This window comes from Diadema antillarum, unplaced genomic scaffold (assembly GCF_040938485.1).
Source record: "Diadema antillarum isolate AM-2024a unplaced genomic scaffold, OU_Dant_1.0 seq00001953_RagTag, whole genome shotgun sequence".
NCBI lineage: Eukaryota > Metazoa > Echinodermata > Echinoidea > Diadematoida > Diadematidae > Diadema > Diadema antillarum.
Window position 1 is genome coordinate 43,659 of NW_027272613.1, and position 13,714 is coordinate 57,372.

A 13,714-nucleotide genomic window follows, 5' to 3' on the forward strand; every position below is an offset into this window, starting at 1 on the left:
CAACAAGAGGGGTGGGGGGAGTGGAAGGGGGGGTCGGCTGAGACACCGCAGCATGGCGCTGCCCATGCCAAAAATACACATAGCGCGTCACAGAATCGGTCAATAGGACTACACAGACCTAAAACTGCATATTTACAGGGTAATGAGGCCACATGATAACAGGAGAATCATGCATGAGTTACACTGTATACATGTTACATGTTTTTCCTGTGTCTTCTAGCTCCTCTAGTGTGTGTGTATGTGTGTGTGTGTGTGCATGTTTTGTGTGAGTCTTTTCTAACAGTCTCTTGTTACAGGTGGACACAATTAATACACATGCAGCTACACGATCATATGAAGTCATCGAGACATTTTCAAACAGTTGATTAAACGCTGAACTATGCCATGAATCTTATGCATGTTTATTCAATAGTCCGTACAGATGCACACACATGCGCATCTTCGTATAAGGATGCCTTATCTAAAACCACAACTCTCTTCTTACATTCAAAGGGACTAGTTCAACAGCATTGCTGCTGTGGCAACTGACGGACAAATTGCCCTACATCGACATAAAATTCCTAGTTGCTGTTGTCGTTGCCTCAAAACTGTAGAACTTTAATACAGTACAGCTGTACTATATACTATTTCAGGTTAAATTCCAGAAAAAAGAAAGTAATCATGAACTTTTATATACCTGGAATTAAAAATTTTGTTCTATGATGGCACTTTTCTTCTCAATTTTTTTTTTTACCAAAGTTGCAGCATCCCGTGTGTAAGGAAGTGCCAAGGTTTCTTACAAAACAATACAATTTGTTCATAAAAACATTGATGTGGCAGGGAGGATTATCTTCTCCACAAGGCTTTCAAGCAGTTTCACCCACTTTAGAAATTTAAAGCACATCTATTCAACTTGTCACCTTCTTGACATTGATTGCATTTTTGTGTAGCTAGAACATATATAGCGGGGGGTTTCCCACCCAACATGTCTTGACCCTGAAATCAGCATCTCCAACAATGAATAATGAAGGTACAAGTACAAGTGAAAACAGCAACAGTGATCCTTGTGGTACTAGAACTGCAAAAAGGTTAGAAAATGGGGAAGTAAAAGGCTTTCTTCTGTATCTGGCAATTTGTCTCTTAAAGTCAACTTTTTATACTATCTCATATGATGCATTTCGTTCCTACGTCATCACTGTTTTGGGGTGTATAGGGAACTCCATTTTCATCTGTGATTAACCAAGAGAGAGAGGGTTATTAAGACACCTCTTCCAAAAATCTGCTCTCCTAAAATCTAAACCATGTGATGTATACCCAAAGCTCCAGTTACAAACCAGTCAGTGACTCCCAACAAAATTTCTCTTTTCCCTTCAGTGATGCCCTCCTGGTTTCTCTTGGACTATTAAAGGTACGATCGTAGTCGGACATCTGAGGATTTAGCAACGGCTGGAGTGGAAAACAAACCGATGATCAATGTACGATCAGTGTATTTTTTATATGAATTTGTCTACTCTTCTTCCATATTTGGCTTTGAAATTCCATGAAACTGTCAGATCTCGTCAATCTTAACCTTTCTCAAAGCCACAAGAAACATTAAATATAAATTACGTAACAGAATGGCAGATAAAGGATTTTGATCGCTGAGTGTCTGTATCACCACGTAGATTTGTACATTGTACGCTTGTGTATGCTCAATGATTCAACACTCCAGCTAGCTCCGCACATCCCACATGTACCGTACAAGGCGAGCTGTTTGTTTTCACTCCATCTATAATACCGGAAGTGATGTACGTTTACGCCATCATGAGAATAGGACAAGAGGAGTCACATGACCGTGATGTCATCAGAGCCGGAGCTCAATTTCAAGATGCTGTCACTGTCAAGGATTTGTCCTTCTGCCATCCATATAGTTTCCTTTCTGCAAAACTGAGTCTCACAAAAAAATCACTGTTCGACGTAACCATAGCAACTAGGATTTCGCCGGTCTTGCTCCATGCTTGAATTTCTTCTTCTTCTTCTTTCCACCACTCTGTCCGTTCTCCGTCTCTTTACTCTTAGATTCCCCTTTCCTCTTCTCTGGCAACTTTTTCTGGAGGGTCCTGTGTAACGGCAAAGAAGTTTCTAAAAAATATGAAAACACAGCTCAACAACTTGTAAATTCAGTAACAGATACAAAACCATTAATGCAAATGGATAAGGGAATGACACTTAATTAGACATTGCATGAGAGAGATTCAACCTCCTATTTTTTCATTTTAAATTATTTCTTATGACTATGAGCATCAATGTAACAATGATCAACATCTGTCTCTTTGTAACCGATATCATAATCAATGTGATATGTATTTTCAACTCTACTTTCAGGATCATTCACATAATATTATTTCCCATTCCTTTACTACTTTCTTGCCTTTATCGGTATTTTCATCTACATATTCATACCATATACATTCCATACTGCATCCATCTAAATCTCCATAAGCATGAAGACATGAACATCAAGATCACTATCATTTAAAGGCAAACGATCGTCATCCCTAATGGTACGTAAACTCTGAACGACCAAAGTTTGTGCATGCAATTGCGCAATGCCAGACTCGGTTCTATATCCATAAACGTGTGGGACAATGCTGCCACTGAGACACGTGTGTGTGTGCGTGTGTGTGTGTATGCATCATACACAAACATTGTGACCGCGAGCTGCGGTGATTGGAGGAGAGAGGCCAGAAGACGCGTGGCTCTTTTGGCCTCTCTTCATGCACATGCGCACTGAGAGTGTGCGTCCATTCGGAAGCTCTCGTGGCTCGCGCGGACAGCAATTTTGGGTCAGGAAATTTGTAGCACAGAACTCCTGTAGTCTAGCGTGTTGTTCGCTGTGACCCATTGAGCCAGCGCTATTCTCATTCGGGGTCACTACATTTGATACAGAATGGGGGAGGCAGCGTGTTGTGTTCGTCTCTGTGCCGCACAAACCACTCGCCACGATTGTGTGCCTTTAAATCCGGTTACATCTCCATACAATTTCAAATATCACCTTCAAACTCACCATCATCACTATTATCATCAACATCATCATTATATCATTCTGTCATCAACATTTTATCATCTTTATCATCAATTACAACTGTACATAATCGCCATCAAAACCATCATCAACTGCACCATTATTGTCACCATTCTCATCATCATCATTATCACAATCATCATCTTCACCATCATTTTTCATGTCATCTTCACAATCATCATCATCATCATCATCTCACCAACAACTTTATCATCAATATTCATTATCAGTCTCAATCATCATCATCCTCACCATTACCACAATCATCATCATCACCTTCATTATCATTATCATCATAATCATCATCACCACCATCCCACAATCTATGTGATCACTATAATCATCATTATCAGAATCAGAATCATTATCTTCATCATCTTATCAACTTTGCCATCAATAACTACATAATGGTAATAATCATTATCCCAATCATCATCAAAATCACCATCATCATCACCATCATCAACCTCACGAGCCCCATCCTCATCATCATCATCGCATCCTGAGACAATTCTCACCCCTTGATGCTGATGCTGCTCTTGCTCTTTCCAGACTTGAGAGCCTCCTGCCAGTCGGACTCCTCGCCCCGGATGGCATACCTGAAGAGATGATCACTATGATCTCTACCATCAACATCTCTTCGCAAAACCAAAACTAATCATTGTATTGAAAGGGAGAACCATGTTCTCTTGTCTAAGACCCTTTCTTATAAAGAATCAGTAATTTACATTCACTGAGAGAGTGGAAACAAGGAAAAGCAGAAATTATGCAGTGCGTAATATATGTCCCCGCCGGAAGTAGCATTTAGTAGCAAAATGTACAATATAGGTAAAAAATCAAGGTCAAAGGTCAAAGAAGTCAAAGGTCAAAATTCTGTGTAAAAGTTTTGAAGCCCACACCTAGTGCCATCACATAAAGCAAATGGAATCAAAATCGGGTTAGAAATGGCAAAGGAATAGCATTTTGTAGCCAACGTACAATATAGGTAAAAAATCAAGGTCAAAGGTCAAAGAAGTCAAAGGTCAAAATTCTGTGTAGAAGTTTTGAAGCCCTCAACTAGTGCCATCACATAAAGCAAACGGAATTGAAATCGGGTTAGAAATGGCGAAGGAGTAGCATTTTGAAGCAAAATGTACAATATAGGTCAAAGGTCAAGGTCAAAGGTCACAACTGAAATTCTGTGTACAAGTTTCAAAGCTCCCATGTAGTGCTATCATATAAAGCAAACAGAATCAAAATTGGCTCATAAATGACAGAGAAGTAGCAAATTGAACATTTTGATCACACACGGACGCACACACGGACGGACAGACACACGGACACACACACGTACGGAGCCCGTTTCATAGTCCCCTGCTCGAACTCGTTCGGCGGGGACAAAAAACAAGAGACATACTAAAGATCTTGTGCTCGCCAGAGTATTGCAAGTTTACCTTCCACACAGTGACTAATCTAAATTACACAAAGCACTACCATAGCTTATCCCTATGTATTTGAGAAAAGAAAAAACGCACGACACACGAAGAACGCTAGACGAAGAGCGCCCGCAATAGCTCACTTGTTCTCTCCAAACTTTTTATAATTCATAAATTTCTTTACGTGCTCGATTTTTTCCCCCTACACTTTCACTTATCTAGTAGGTATCTCTGATTTTCTATTTTCATACAAAATTCATATCACGATGGAATTTCCCTCCAACACAACCATTGTTGGCATCACCATCTTTAATGTTCTTGCCATCATCATCACCATGGAAACAGTCTCCATTGCTCATCAACACCATCATCTCCCACATCTTCACACTATATTTCAACACCTATCCTCTGGCCGTCATCATGTAGGCCTGGGCACCATTTCAGGAAAGTTGTCAGCCGTGACAAGTTGTCAGTCTCTCACAATTGGTGACACAACATCTAGGGGGCGTTTCATCAACGAGTTCGTCGGAGTTTTCACCGACAAATTTGCTATCAGCCAATCAGACGCAAGGATTTACACTGACAACTGTTAAAAGCTAATGAAATCCTTGGTCTGATTGGCTGATAGCAAATTTGTCGGTGAAAACTCCGACAAACTCGTTGATGAAACGCCCCCCTGTTCCTGCAACAATTGCTCTGTTCTTACTTTCTCCAAAGACTTAGGGTTAGGGTTGTGATAGGGTTTTTGGAATGGTTTGATGTGAGGATTAGAATTAGGGTAAAGGGTTTTATTTGTTGGTGGGTAGAATTTATGTCTGACTTAAAGTGAAAACTAAGTTTCGGTAAGTGCTTGAGAACCCGTCTAGCACCATTTCATTTTTGCTTGCAATATATCGAAAAAGTCCACTAAGAAACTTACCTGGCCGACGCGGTTTGCCGGAATGATGAGTCGGTTTGGAGTATTTTGAGAAAAATAATAATAGTAGGAAAACCGACTTTTATTCCAGAAGGCTCCAGACTAACTCGGTCTCGGGAAAAATTCGACCCTACTTCAGACAATTTACACGCAGTATAGTGATCGCCACATTCTACTGGCCACTGCATAATACCAAATGAGGCCTAACTGAATTGAATGGACAGGAAAGTGCGTGCTAACGTAATCCTGTACAAAACAAAACAAAAATGACAGCGCGCGGTCCTCAATTGCTGAGACGCGCGGTCTTTGGAGTTTTTGTTGTTGTTTATCAAGCGCCTTTGATTGTTTTAGAGGTGCTTGATAGGCGCACACTAATTTTGCATGCGCGCAAAAGAGGTTTTTGATGCGCGCGTTGTAACAACTCGGACCATTACTGCGAGTAGCCAGAACACGAAGCGCTAGTTTATACAGGCCGCTACCATAGGACAACATTGTACAATCAGAGGGACAACCATTACAACTCATCCCGCCGTCAAAGCGAAGCTGAGTTACCCCCGAGTCCGAGTTTAGCCTGACCCCGTTCGGGTAAGTCCTGAGACTGAACCTTTTTTGGTTAATATTTCGCATTTTCGTCGTTACCCATCGAATATCTTGTAATAACATCGCTATCCTGCGCATTTCCTAAGCATACGTTCACATCAGGGAGCGAAATTTGACAACTTTTGCAGGCGTACCAGTGCTTTGTTTGGGCTTTAACATGCAGATGTTTCATGGGGGCAATTGTTGCAAGAGCAAATGTCATGGAACCCTGAAAATCACTATTAGTAACAGTCAGAGACTGAGCTCCTCAGCCAATCAAAAGCGAGGATTTAACGATAATTGTCAGAGACTGACAACTTGTCAGGGCTGACAACTTTCATTTAGCGGTGCCCTGAACAAAATTGAAGAAATCTTCCTTACTGGCTGAGGTCCATTGTCTTCAATCTCTCTAGTTCCTTCTTCTGTTTGGCCTCAATTTCTGCAGCTGCTTCTTCCTATGATAAAGATGAAGAAAAAGAAAGCATTTTTTTCTCATTTTGCTAACTTGGTTGATTAAAGGCATTGTCTACCATTGGGAGCAGTGATTTAAAAAATGTTGAAGTTTCACGTTTGATGCACATGTGTATGTCAGTTGTATCACAAAACGTCCTACCATACAAAATTTTGTAATAAAGCTTAAAGTGTAAGGAGATATCACTTCATTTCTCATTACACTATAACTGTAGATGGTTTATTCTAGAAAAAAAAAATCTCTCATAACTACTGTTCACATTTTGTATATTTAACAATAATTAACATTGATTATACTGAATAACGTTTTTACATTGTTTGTTTATATCCCTTACTCACATTTTAGAACCATTTTGAAAACTTGGTTTTTGTTTCATTTGCAAATGGTAAATAATGCCTTTAAAATAAACTAAAAGACACAATGCGAGACATGAAAGAAATCCTGTTTTCTTCCTTATTGTGGCCAATTTGCATTATTTCAAAGATTCATGTTGAAATGCAGTTGCTTAATTGAATGATTTATCATGAATTATCAGTTCACAACTTTCTTGCATGGGAATTCTATGGTCAACTTGTAATCGCAGTACCAAATTCTACTGTCCAAAGAATTACCATCAATCAGAACTCCATTATTTTACTTAAACTAGCCTCTGTAGAATAACGAAATTTGATGATAAATGAGTTAGAAAGAAATGTATTACACATTCTATAAGGAGCTCAGTTTATCCAAACTGACCAATTATTTTCATCTTGTAAAGCTTTCTTTCTTTAAGTAATTACACAACTTCAAACACATTCATTTATATGTGGTGGGTACAGCATGACAACTTAGCAATACGAAAAGCTTTTACACAGACTTCCTTCTGATGATGTATGATTAAAAACACTTTAGCACACAAACAAGCAAACAAACATGCATACACAAAAACAAACAAACAAACAAACAACAAAAAACAACAACGAGCAAACAAAGACAGCAGCCACAGACAAAGTAAACCCTTCTTCTCTGTCAAGTCTTACCAATTCCTGAGCCATCGTCTGCCTGGTGGGTTCCATGGTAACGGCTTTCTCCTCCGCCATCCCTGCCTCCACCTCTCTCTCCAGCAGACCATTGATCTCTGAGACCACTCTCCGCACCAGACGGTTGAAGAGACCCAAGATCTGGGAGGCTGGCAGGTCCAGCTCCTTCTCCAGCGTGTCCACAGTCTTGTGCTGAAGACCAAGACCTAACAAGATGGCCTGAGTGAAATGTAGCAGACATAGAATGATTGTGCTAATTTATATCATATTTCATTTTCATTTCATTTCATTTCATTTCATTTCATTCATTCTCATAACCCCATCATTTCGTTTAACTTTATTTGCTAAACATAACCATTTCATTACCAAACGTAACTCATTTTATTTAATTCCACTTTCAAAACCCAATCATTTCATTTGATTTCATTTCATTCTTGTAATCTCATCAATCTATTTCACTTTATTTGCTAAACCTAATCATTTCATTCTCAAAACTCAATAACTTCATTTCATGCCACCTCAAAACCCAATCATGTCATTCCATATCATTCTCAAAATCCAAAAATTTCATGTCATTCCAAAACCCATTTCATTTCATTCTAAAAGCCAAACCCAGAATCTGTTTGCAGTTTTGTTTCTTTGTTCTTGCTTTCTTTGCAAAATGCCATTGTTCCACAAACACTATGGAAAATGTGTAATTTGGGCATATTTTACATCCATTTTAGGAGTGCATTTCATGATTAATTTTGTCAGATATTTCGTTTGACAAACTGTCAAAAGCTACGGAAATCCTAGCATCTGATTGGTTGAGAGCAATTTTGTCCGACAAAGTTGTCGGACAAAATGGTTCACGAAATGCCCCCATTATCATACTTTATCTCTATTACAACCTGTGATGGGATACAGTTGATTATTTGGGAAATTAACTAATAATGAAACAGAGTTCTCACTCGTTTTGGATGTGGGAAAACATTTCATCCTTTGCCTAGTCCTTTAGAGAGACATACATAAAACCATTGGTCAAATGCTTCCTTACAATTATTACTTGCCTATACAATACTCGAGAACAAATGTTGCCAAATCATAATATAAACTCAAATATACCCGAGACCTGTCTGCCACGAAGTGTGAGTATTGAATTGAAAGAATATTGACTCTTAGGAGAGTACACCTTCAACCTTGGTCTACACTTGCAAATTTGCATGTGAAAAGGAATACTGTTAGTTTCAGCAATTATAAAATCATATGATCAGATAAGAACAACTCCTTTGCAAGTAACACATGCTACAACAGGATTATATGTGACAGTGCACCTCAAAACGAACATAAAGTCGCACACACTGATTTTGCGTGAGGACAGAAAATAAGTGAAATGGGTCAACATAGCCGAACTTTACTTTTTCATATTTTCTGAAAGAGCGGGTCTTCTTTTACATTGTGCTAAAATTTGGTATTATAAAACGGGCAGGAAAGTGTGTTTTTTTAGCAGTTTATCTCGAACATTTTTGGTAAAATAGTGTGATTAGGTGTGTCTTTAGAATCCCTTTTTCATTTTTGAAAAACCTTGTCCACACTCTTCACTTTCAACTCTAATAACTTTTGAAAGGATAGTGCTACTGCTTTGAAAGTTGGCATTAATTATGGACAGAATGTGTTAATGAGGCATGCTTAATTGCAGTTTAATCTGATAATCCCTTCATTGTTGTTACTCTGGTGGTTTACTTCCTGTTTTTTGTCCCATTCATCACACAGCCAGCACGGTTTGGTAAAGATTAAGCGCTTGAATAGACACTGTACTTCAGAGCCTCTTTTCTCAGTTCACACTTTTCCTGAGTTTGTGTTTTCTTTCCAATATTTAGATAGGTTAGGAGTGTCCATTTGATTTGAGTTATACATCATTTTAAAACTTAAAGTCTGCTCTTTCAGAATATGGTCTTACCTAAAAATTCATGTCTGGCGACTTTTTGTTTGTTTTGAGGTGCAGGGTCACATATACTGAGTAATTGAAAGATAACAAAACTGATGGACATATTTTTGGTTCACAGTCACCAACAGGGCAACAGGAATTCACTCATTTATCACCTTATGGACTAAATAAATACAAGAAGAGCTCTATGCTGGGTTGCCAGACACTGTCATGCAATCCACTATGCACAGCATGAATAGCCATTACTAGCTGATCATGGAATTTTGCTTATGTCTATCACAATTTGTGACATCATTGAAATCAATCTGACACAGTCAACTTCATTAATCCCTAACTGTTGATATCAAGATTGAGTTTGCAACTGATTGACAAATTGCCCTACATCGACGTAAATATCGACGGAAGAAATTCATGAATTTGGATAAGATTGAGTTTATAGACATACTGGACACAAATATTTAAAGGGGATGGCTGGTAACCGAATAGTGGGAATCAGTGGGAATGCTGAGGGATGATTGTTCCAATCCTTGTGGGATTCATTTAAGAGTACATTATATATCTACTGTTTTGTGAAAATTATTTGCTTCAAAACGGTCTCACATTCAAGTAATGTGCAGATTAATGCCCCGTCACTGACCACGCACGCTAACCTGGAAACATTAAACTGCACATTACTTGAATAAGAGACCATTCTGAAGCAAATAATTTTCACACAACAATAGATATATAATGTACTCTTAAATGAATCCCACAAGGATTGGAACAATCATCCCTCAGCATTCCCACTGATTCCCACTGATCAGTTACAAGCCATCCCTTTTAATGATCAGCTACTGACGGCCAATTAAAGGCCTACAGAGCAGATACCAAAGCAATCGCACAGCAATGGGAACGCAGCATTAAAGGGACTGTACAGAAGTACTGGTTGAAGTGAGGATTCAGGTTTCTAACATTGCTTAGTGAGAAAATGAGAAACCTCTTATGAAATATGAAAGAACATGTAATTTCTAGAAGAATTCAATGTTTATTTGACAAAAATTGGCTTTGAAATGGCTGAGATATCCAAAAAAGCCATCCTAATAAAATTGACAGGCCACAATTTTTATTAGGATCTCTTTAATTTCATACCTTGTTTTAGATATCTCAAGTCATTTCAAAACCAATTTTCATCCAATAAACTTTTGATTCTCCTTAGAATTGTATGCTCTTTAACATCTCATAGAGTAGTTTCTAAATATCTCGCAAAACGTTTCAAGCTGTCCTCACCGCAACCAGAACTTTACAGTCCCTTTAACCCTAATCAGGCTGGGCTTTTTTGGCTATGCTATATCGGGGGGGGGGGGAGGCGGATTCCGCCCCCCCTTCAGATCTCGCCTATGGAACGCGCGATCGCGCCGAAAATCGGCACACACGACGCCCGCGACGTATTCTATCAAAATGTATGGTTGCTTTCTCCGAAAAATTTTTCTTATATTTTATATTAATTAATTATTGTAATTTATGCATAAAATCAGTTTTGGGCTCTAAATCACTTATTAATGCTCCAATTAAGCTAATTTCTTTTAAAAAATGTTTTTTGTATCATTCTTCTGAGACATAGGATAAAAAAAATCTGTATCGAAATTAATTTCTTATGTATTTTATTGTTTTTTGAATTTCTTATATATTTCTTTGTTTTTTGACCTTTTGTTTTTGTTTGTTTTAATTTTGGGGTTGACAAATTTTTTTCGAACGGGCATCGCGTCAAAACGGTACGCGCGGGCGCAACAATTTTGGTCTCAAAAGTTGCGCGATACTTGAAAGAAAAAAGTCGTGAAACATCGCGGCGGGAGCTTATCGCGTTGCGAAGATATTGCGCGAAACGTCGAGGGGGGGGGCGGATTCCGCCCCCCCCCCCCCAGCCTGATTAGGGTTAAATGCATGACAGTGGATGGACAGTATCTTTTTATTCATTTATTTATGTATTTATTTTTTGTCTGATCATACCGACTGGGCCGCAGAGAGGTGAAGGTCAAGCTTCTTGAGGAAGACAAGCTGGGCAACGGCGGGCAGAAGGTCGGTGATGAGATGGTAGTCGGCCATGTTTCTGGAGTACAGCTCCAGTCGCTGGACATCGTACTTGGTGCAGTAGAGCTCCAACTCGGATGCCGTCATGCCTGACGTAGCAATGAAACACAAGAATGAGAGGAGGAAAGGGCAAGACTAAATTCCAAAAAAAAAATTATTCATCAAGCATCTGGCAATTCCAAAAATGAACAACCTTTTTCAATGTATCCAGGAATTCCAAATGTGTATAAAACAGCATTGTAAGTTTATGACTGTTGAAAAGGCATATTTTACGTGGAAAGAGTTATTTTTAACTTCACGTAAAAAGAAATGAGAAGTACCTGTAATATAATTTGGGACAGGCAGTATTTTCCAAGAAACTTGCGAGATTGCTGGCATAAAACAGAACCGAATTCCTCAACATAACAGTAACAGTTAGCATCCCTTTGTATCATGAATCTAATTATTATACACTATCTCACACAGCCAAATGTTGAATATCTGTGACCCGCTACAACAAAAGGATCCTAAAGTCGCTGACGGCTGAGCCGATAAAATCGAATTTAAAGTCACATCATCAAAATTGGTCAATAAAATTGGATTTCTGTTTTTGGCATGATTTTGTAGTCTAATGTTTTGTCTATCATCTGCAAAAATTTGGAAGCTAAATGAACAAAGGAAAGGTAAGAAATCAGCATTTTTCTGGGCTATGATTTTCCGACTTTCAACGTAACAGAAACGTGTCCGAAGATTCGGATTTAGCGCCGCAGGTAGACTCCACCCCTAGCAACAAGGGAGTGATCTTATTGGTCGGTGCGTGGCATCCTGATTACTGATTGGTCGTGCGTAGACCGCTGGCAGTAAGCTTGAATGAACATCGCGTAGGTCGCTACGAGCATGCCATCTATTGTAAAGCGGTGAAAACTGTCTCGCCTTCCCTTGATCACGTTAGCGTCGAAAGGAAAACTTTGCAGGAGTTTTTCTCGGAACTCCGATTTCCTCAATCACTTGACATGCACTAATAAAATCATCAATATCTCTGCAACCGAGTACTTTTATGAGTTGTGCTATATATGAAATTAAAGTAGAAGAGTAAGGGATTAATGTCATGCCATTTTCAGAAAATTGTCCTCCCCTGACTTTCAGATCCTTTTATCGTAGCGGGTCACATTTGTACACCAAAATTAAGACAGTTCAAATTCAAACAGTTTGTATTGCCCATACACAGTCACAGACTCAAGGTATGAAACAACAGACTCAAATTCCCTAAAACGAGACAATTTGGTCAACACTCAGTAGTGAGATCTATGAGACAAGATTTTGGTGGTACATGTATACACAACTAAAGTTTTGAACCACAACCAGTAATAATATCCCAAATTCTACTTGTAACTACTCAAGAAAAGGAAATATGAGTTCTGTAATTCCCCCCCAAAAAGAACAAATGAAAATCAGTCACATTGAAGGAAAGGTACTGTATAAAGCATGTCAGAGAATGTCAAATTGTATCTGATGGTGCAAATACAAACAGTCCCATGCATGTAGAGTTGTGTTAGCGAGTTAAGAGTTATAAGGCTTACCTCTAGCATCCAATTTGTACTGTTTGTGGTGCAGCACACTGAGACCAAGGGCCGGTGTGAAAGCCCTGAACTGGTAGGCGCAGAGGGACAAGAACCGCCTCCTGAAATCTAAGAAAAAGGATAAGAAAATCAGAGATGAGGTAGGATGTCAGACAAAAACTTTGTCCTCTGGTTCAAGTGTTTCTACTTGAACAACAAACTTGTGATGATCTTGCCCTAATTTGACGATTCATTCTCCTAAGCCAATTGTCCTGGCTGCATTCATCATTTTCCAAACACAGTCACATCAGTTTTTTGCATATTTCCCTGGGAATCTCAATCAAGTCAAATTTTGCAATATCAGTGCATCAAATAATGCTTGACATGAATGCAGATAATTTTCATTCACTTCAATTCAATTCCCTGCCCATTTTGAGAAGAAAATTATGCTCAAATGCAATCAATATACATTGGTATACATTGACATGCACGATATGATTCTCTGAATATTCACTGGTCTGCCTCTAACATGCATCTCAATTTAAAAGATGAAGGCAATTTGGAACATTGGCAGAAACTACTTTCACCTGTCTGGGTAACTGATCTATTTTCAGGAATTTTTTCTGACTTTAGAATGAAATATGATGAGCTGTTAGATACTTGCTGATTTTAATTCAACAGTGATAATTTGATTAAGTACAATAGCTTCAAATGATAATCTTATTTACACTCTCATTA

At 38.7% G+C, this 13,714-nt stretch overlaps 1 protein-coding gene across 1 annotated transcript in view; it reads right to left on the minus strand.

Annotated features, from left to right (window-relative positions):
• Positions 1-1,948: 1,948 nt before the first annotated feature.
• Positions 1,949-13,714, minus strand: part of LOC139713361 (RNA cytidine acetyltransferase-like) — a 41,084-nt gene continuing 29,318 nt past the window's right edge. Inside the window, exons 21-26 of the mRNA XM_071625098.1 lie at positions 12,998-13,105; positions 11,358-11,527; positions 7,445-7,663; positions 6,335-6,408; positions 3,562-3,642; positions 1,949-2,078 (exon numbers count right to left, since the gene is read on the minus strand). Coding sequence (XP_071481199.1) covers positions 1,949-2,078; positions 3,562-3,642; positions 6,335-6,408; positions 7,445-7,663; positions 11,358-11,527; positions 12,998-13,105 — 782 coding nt within the window. The remainder of the gene's footprint in view (positions 2,079-3,561; positions 3,643-6,334; positions 6,409-7,444; positions 7,664-11,357; positions 11,528-12,997; positions 13,106-13,714) is intronic.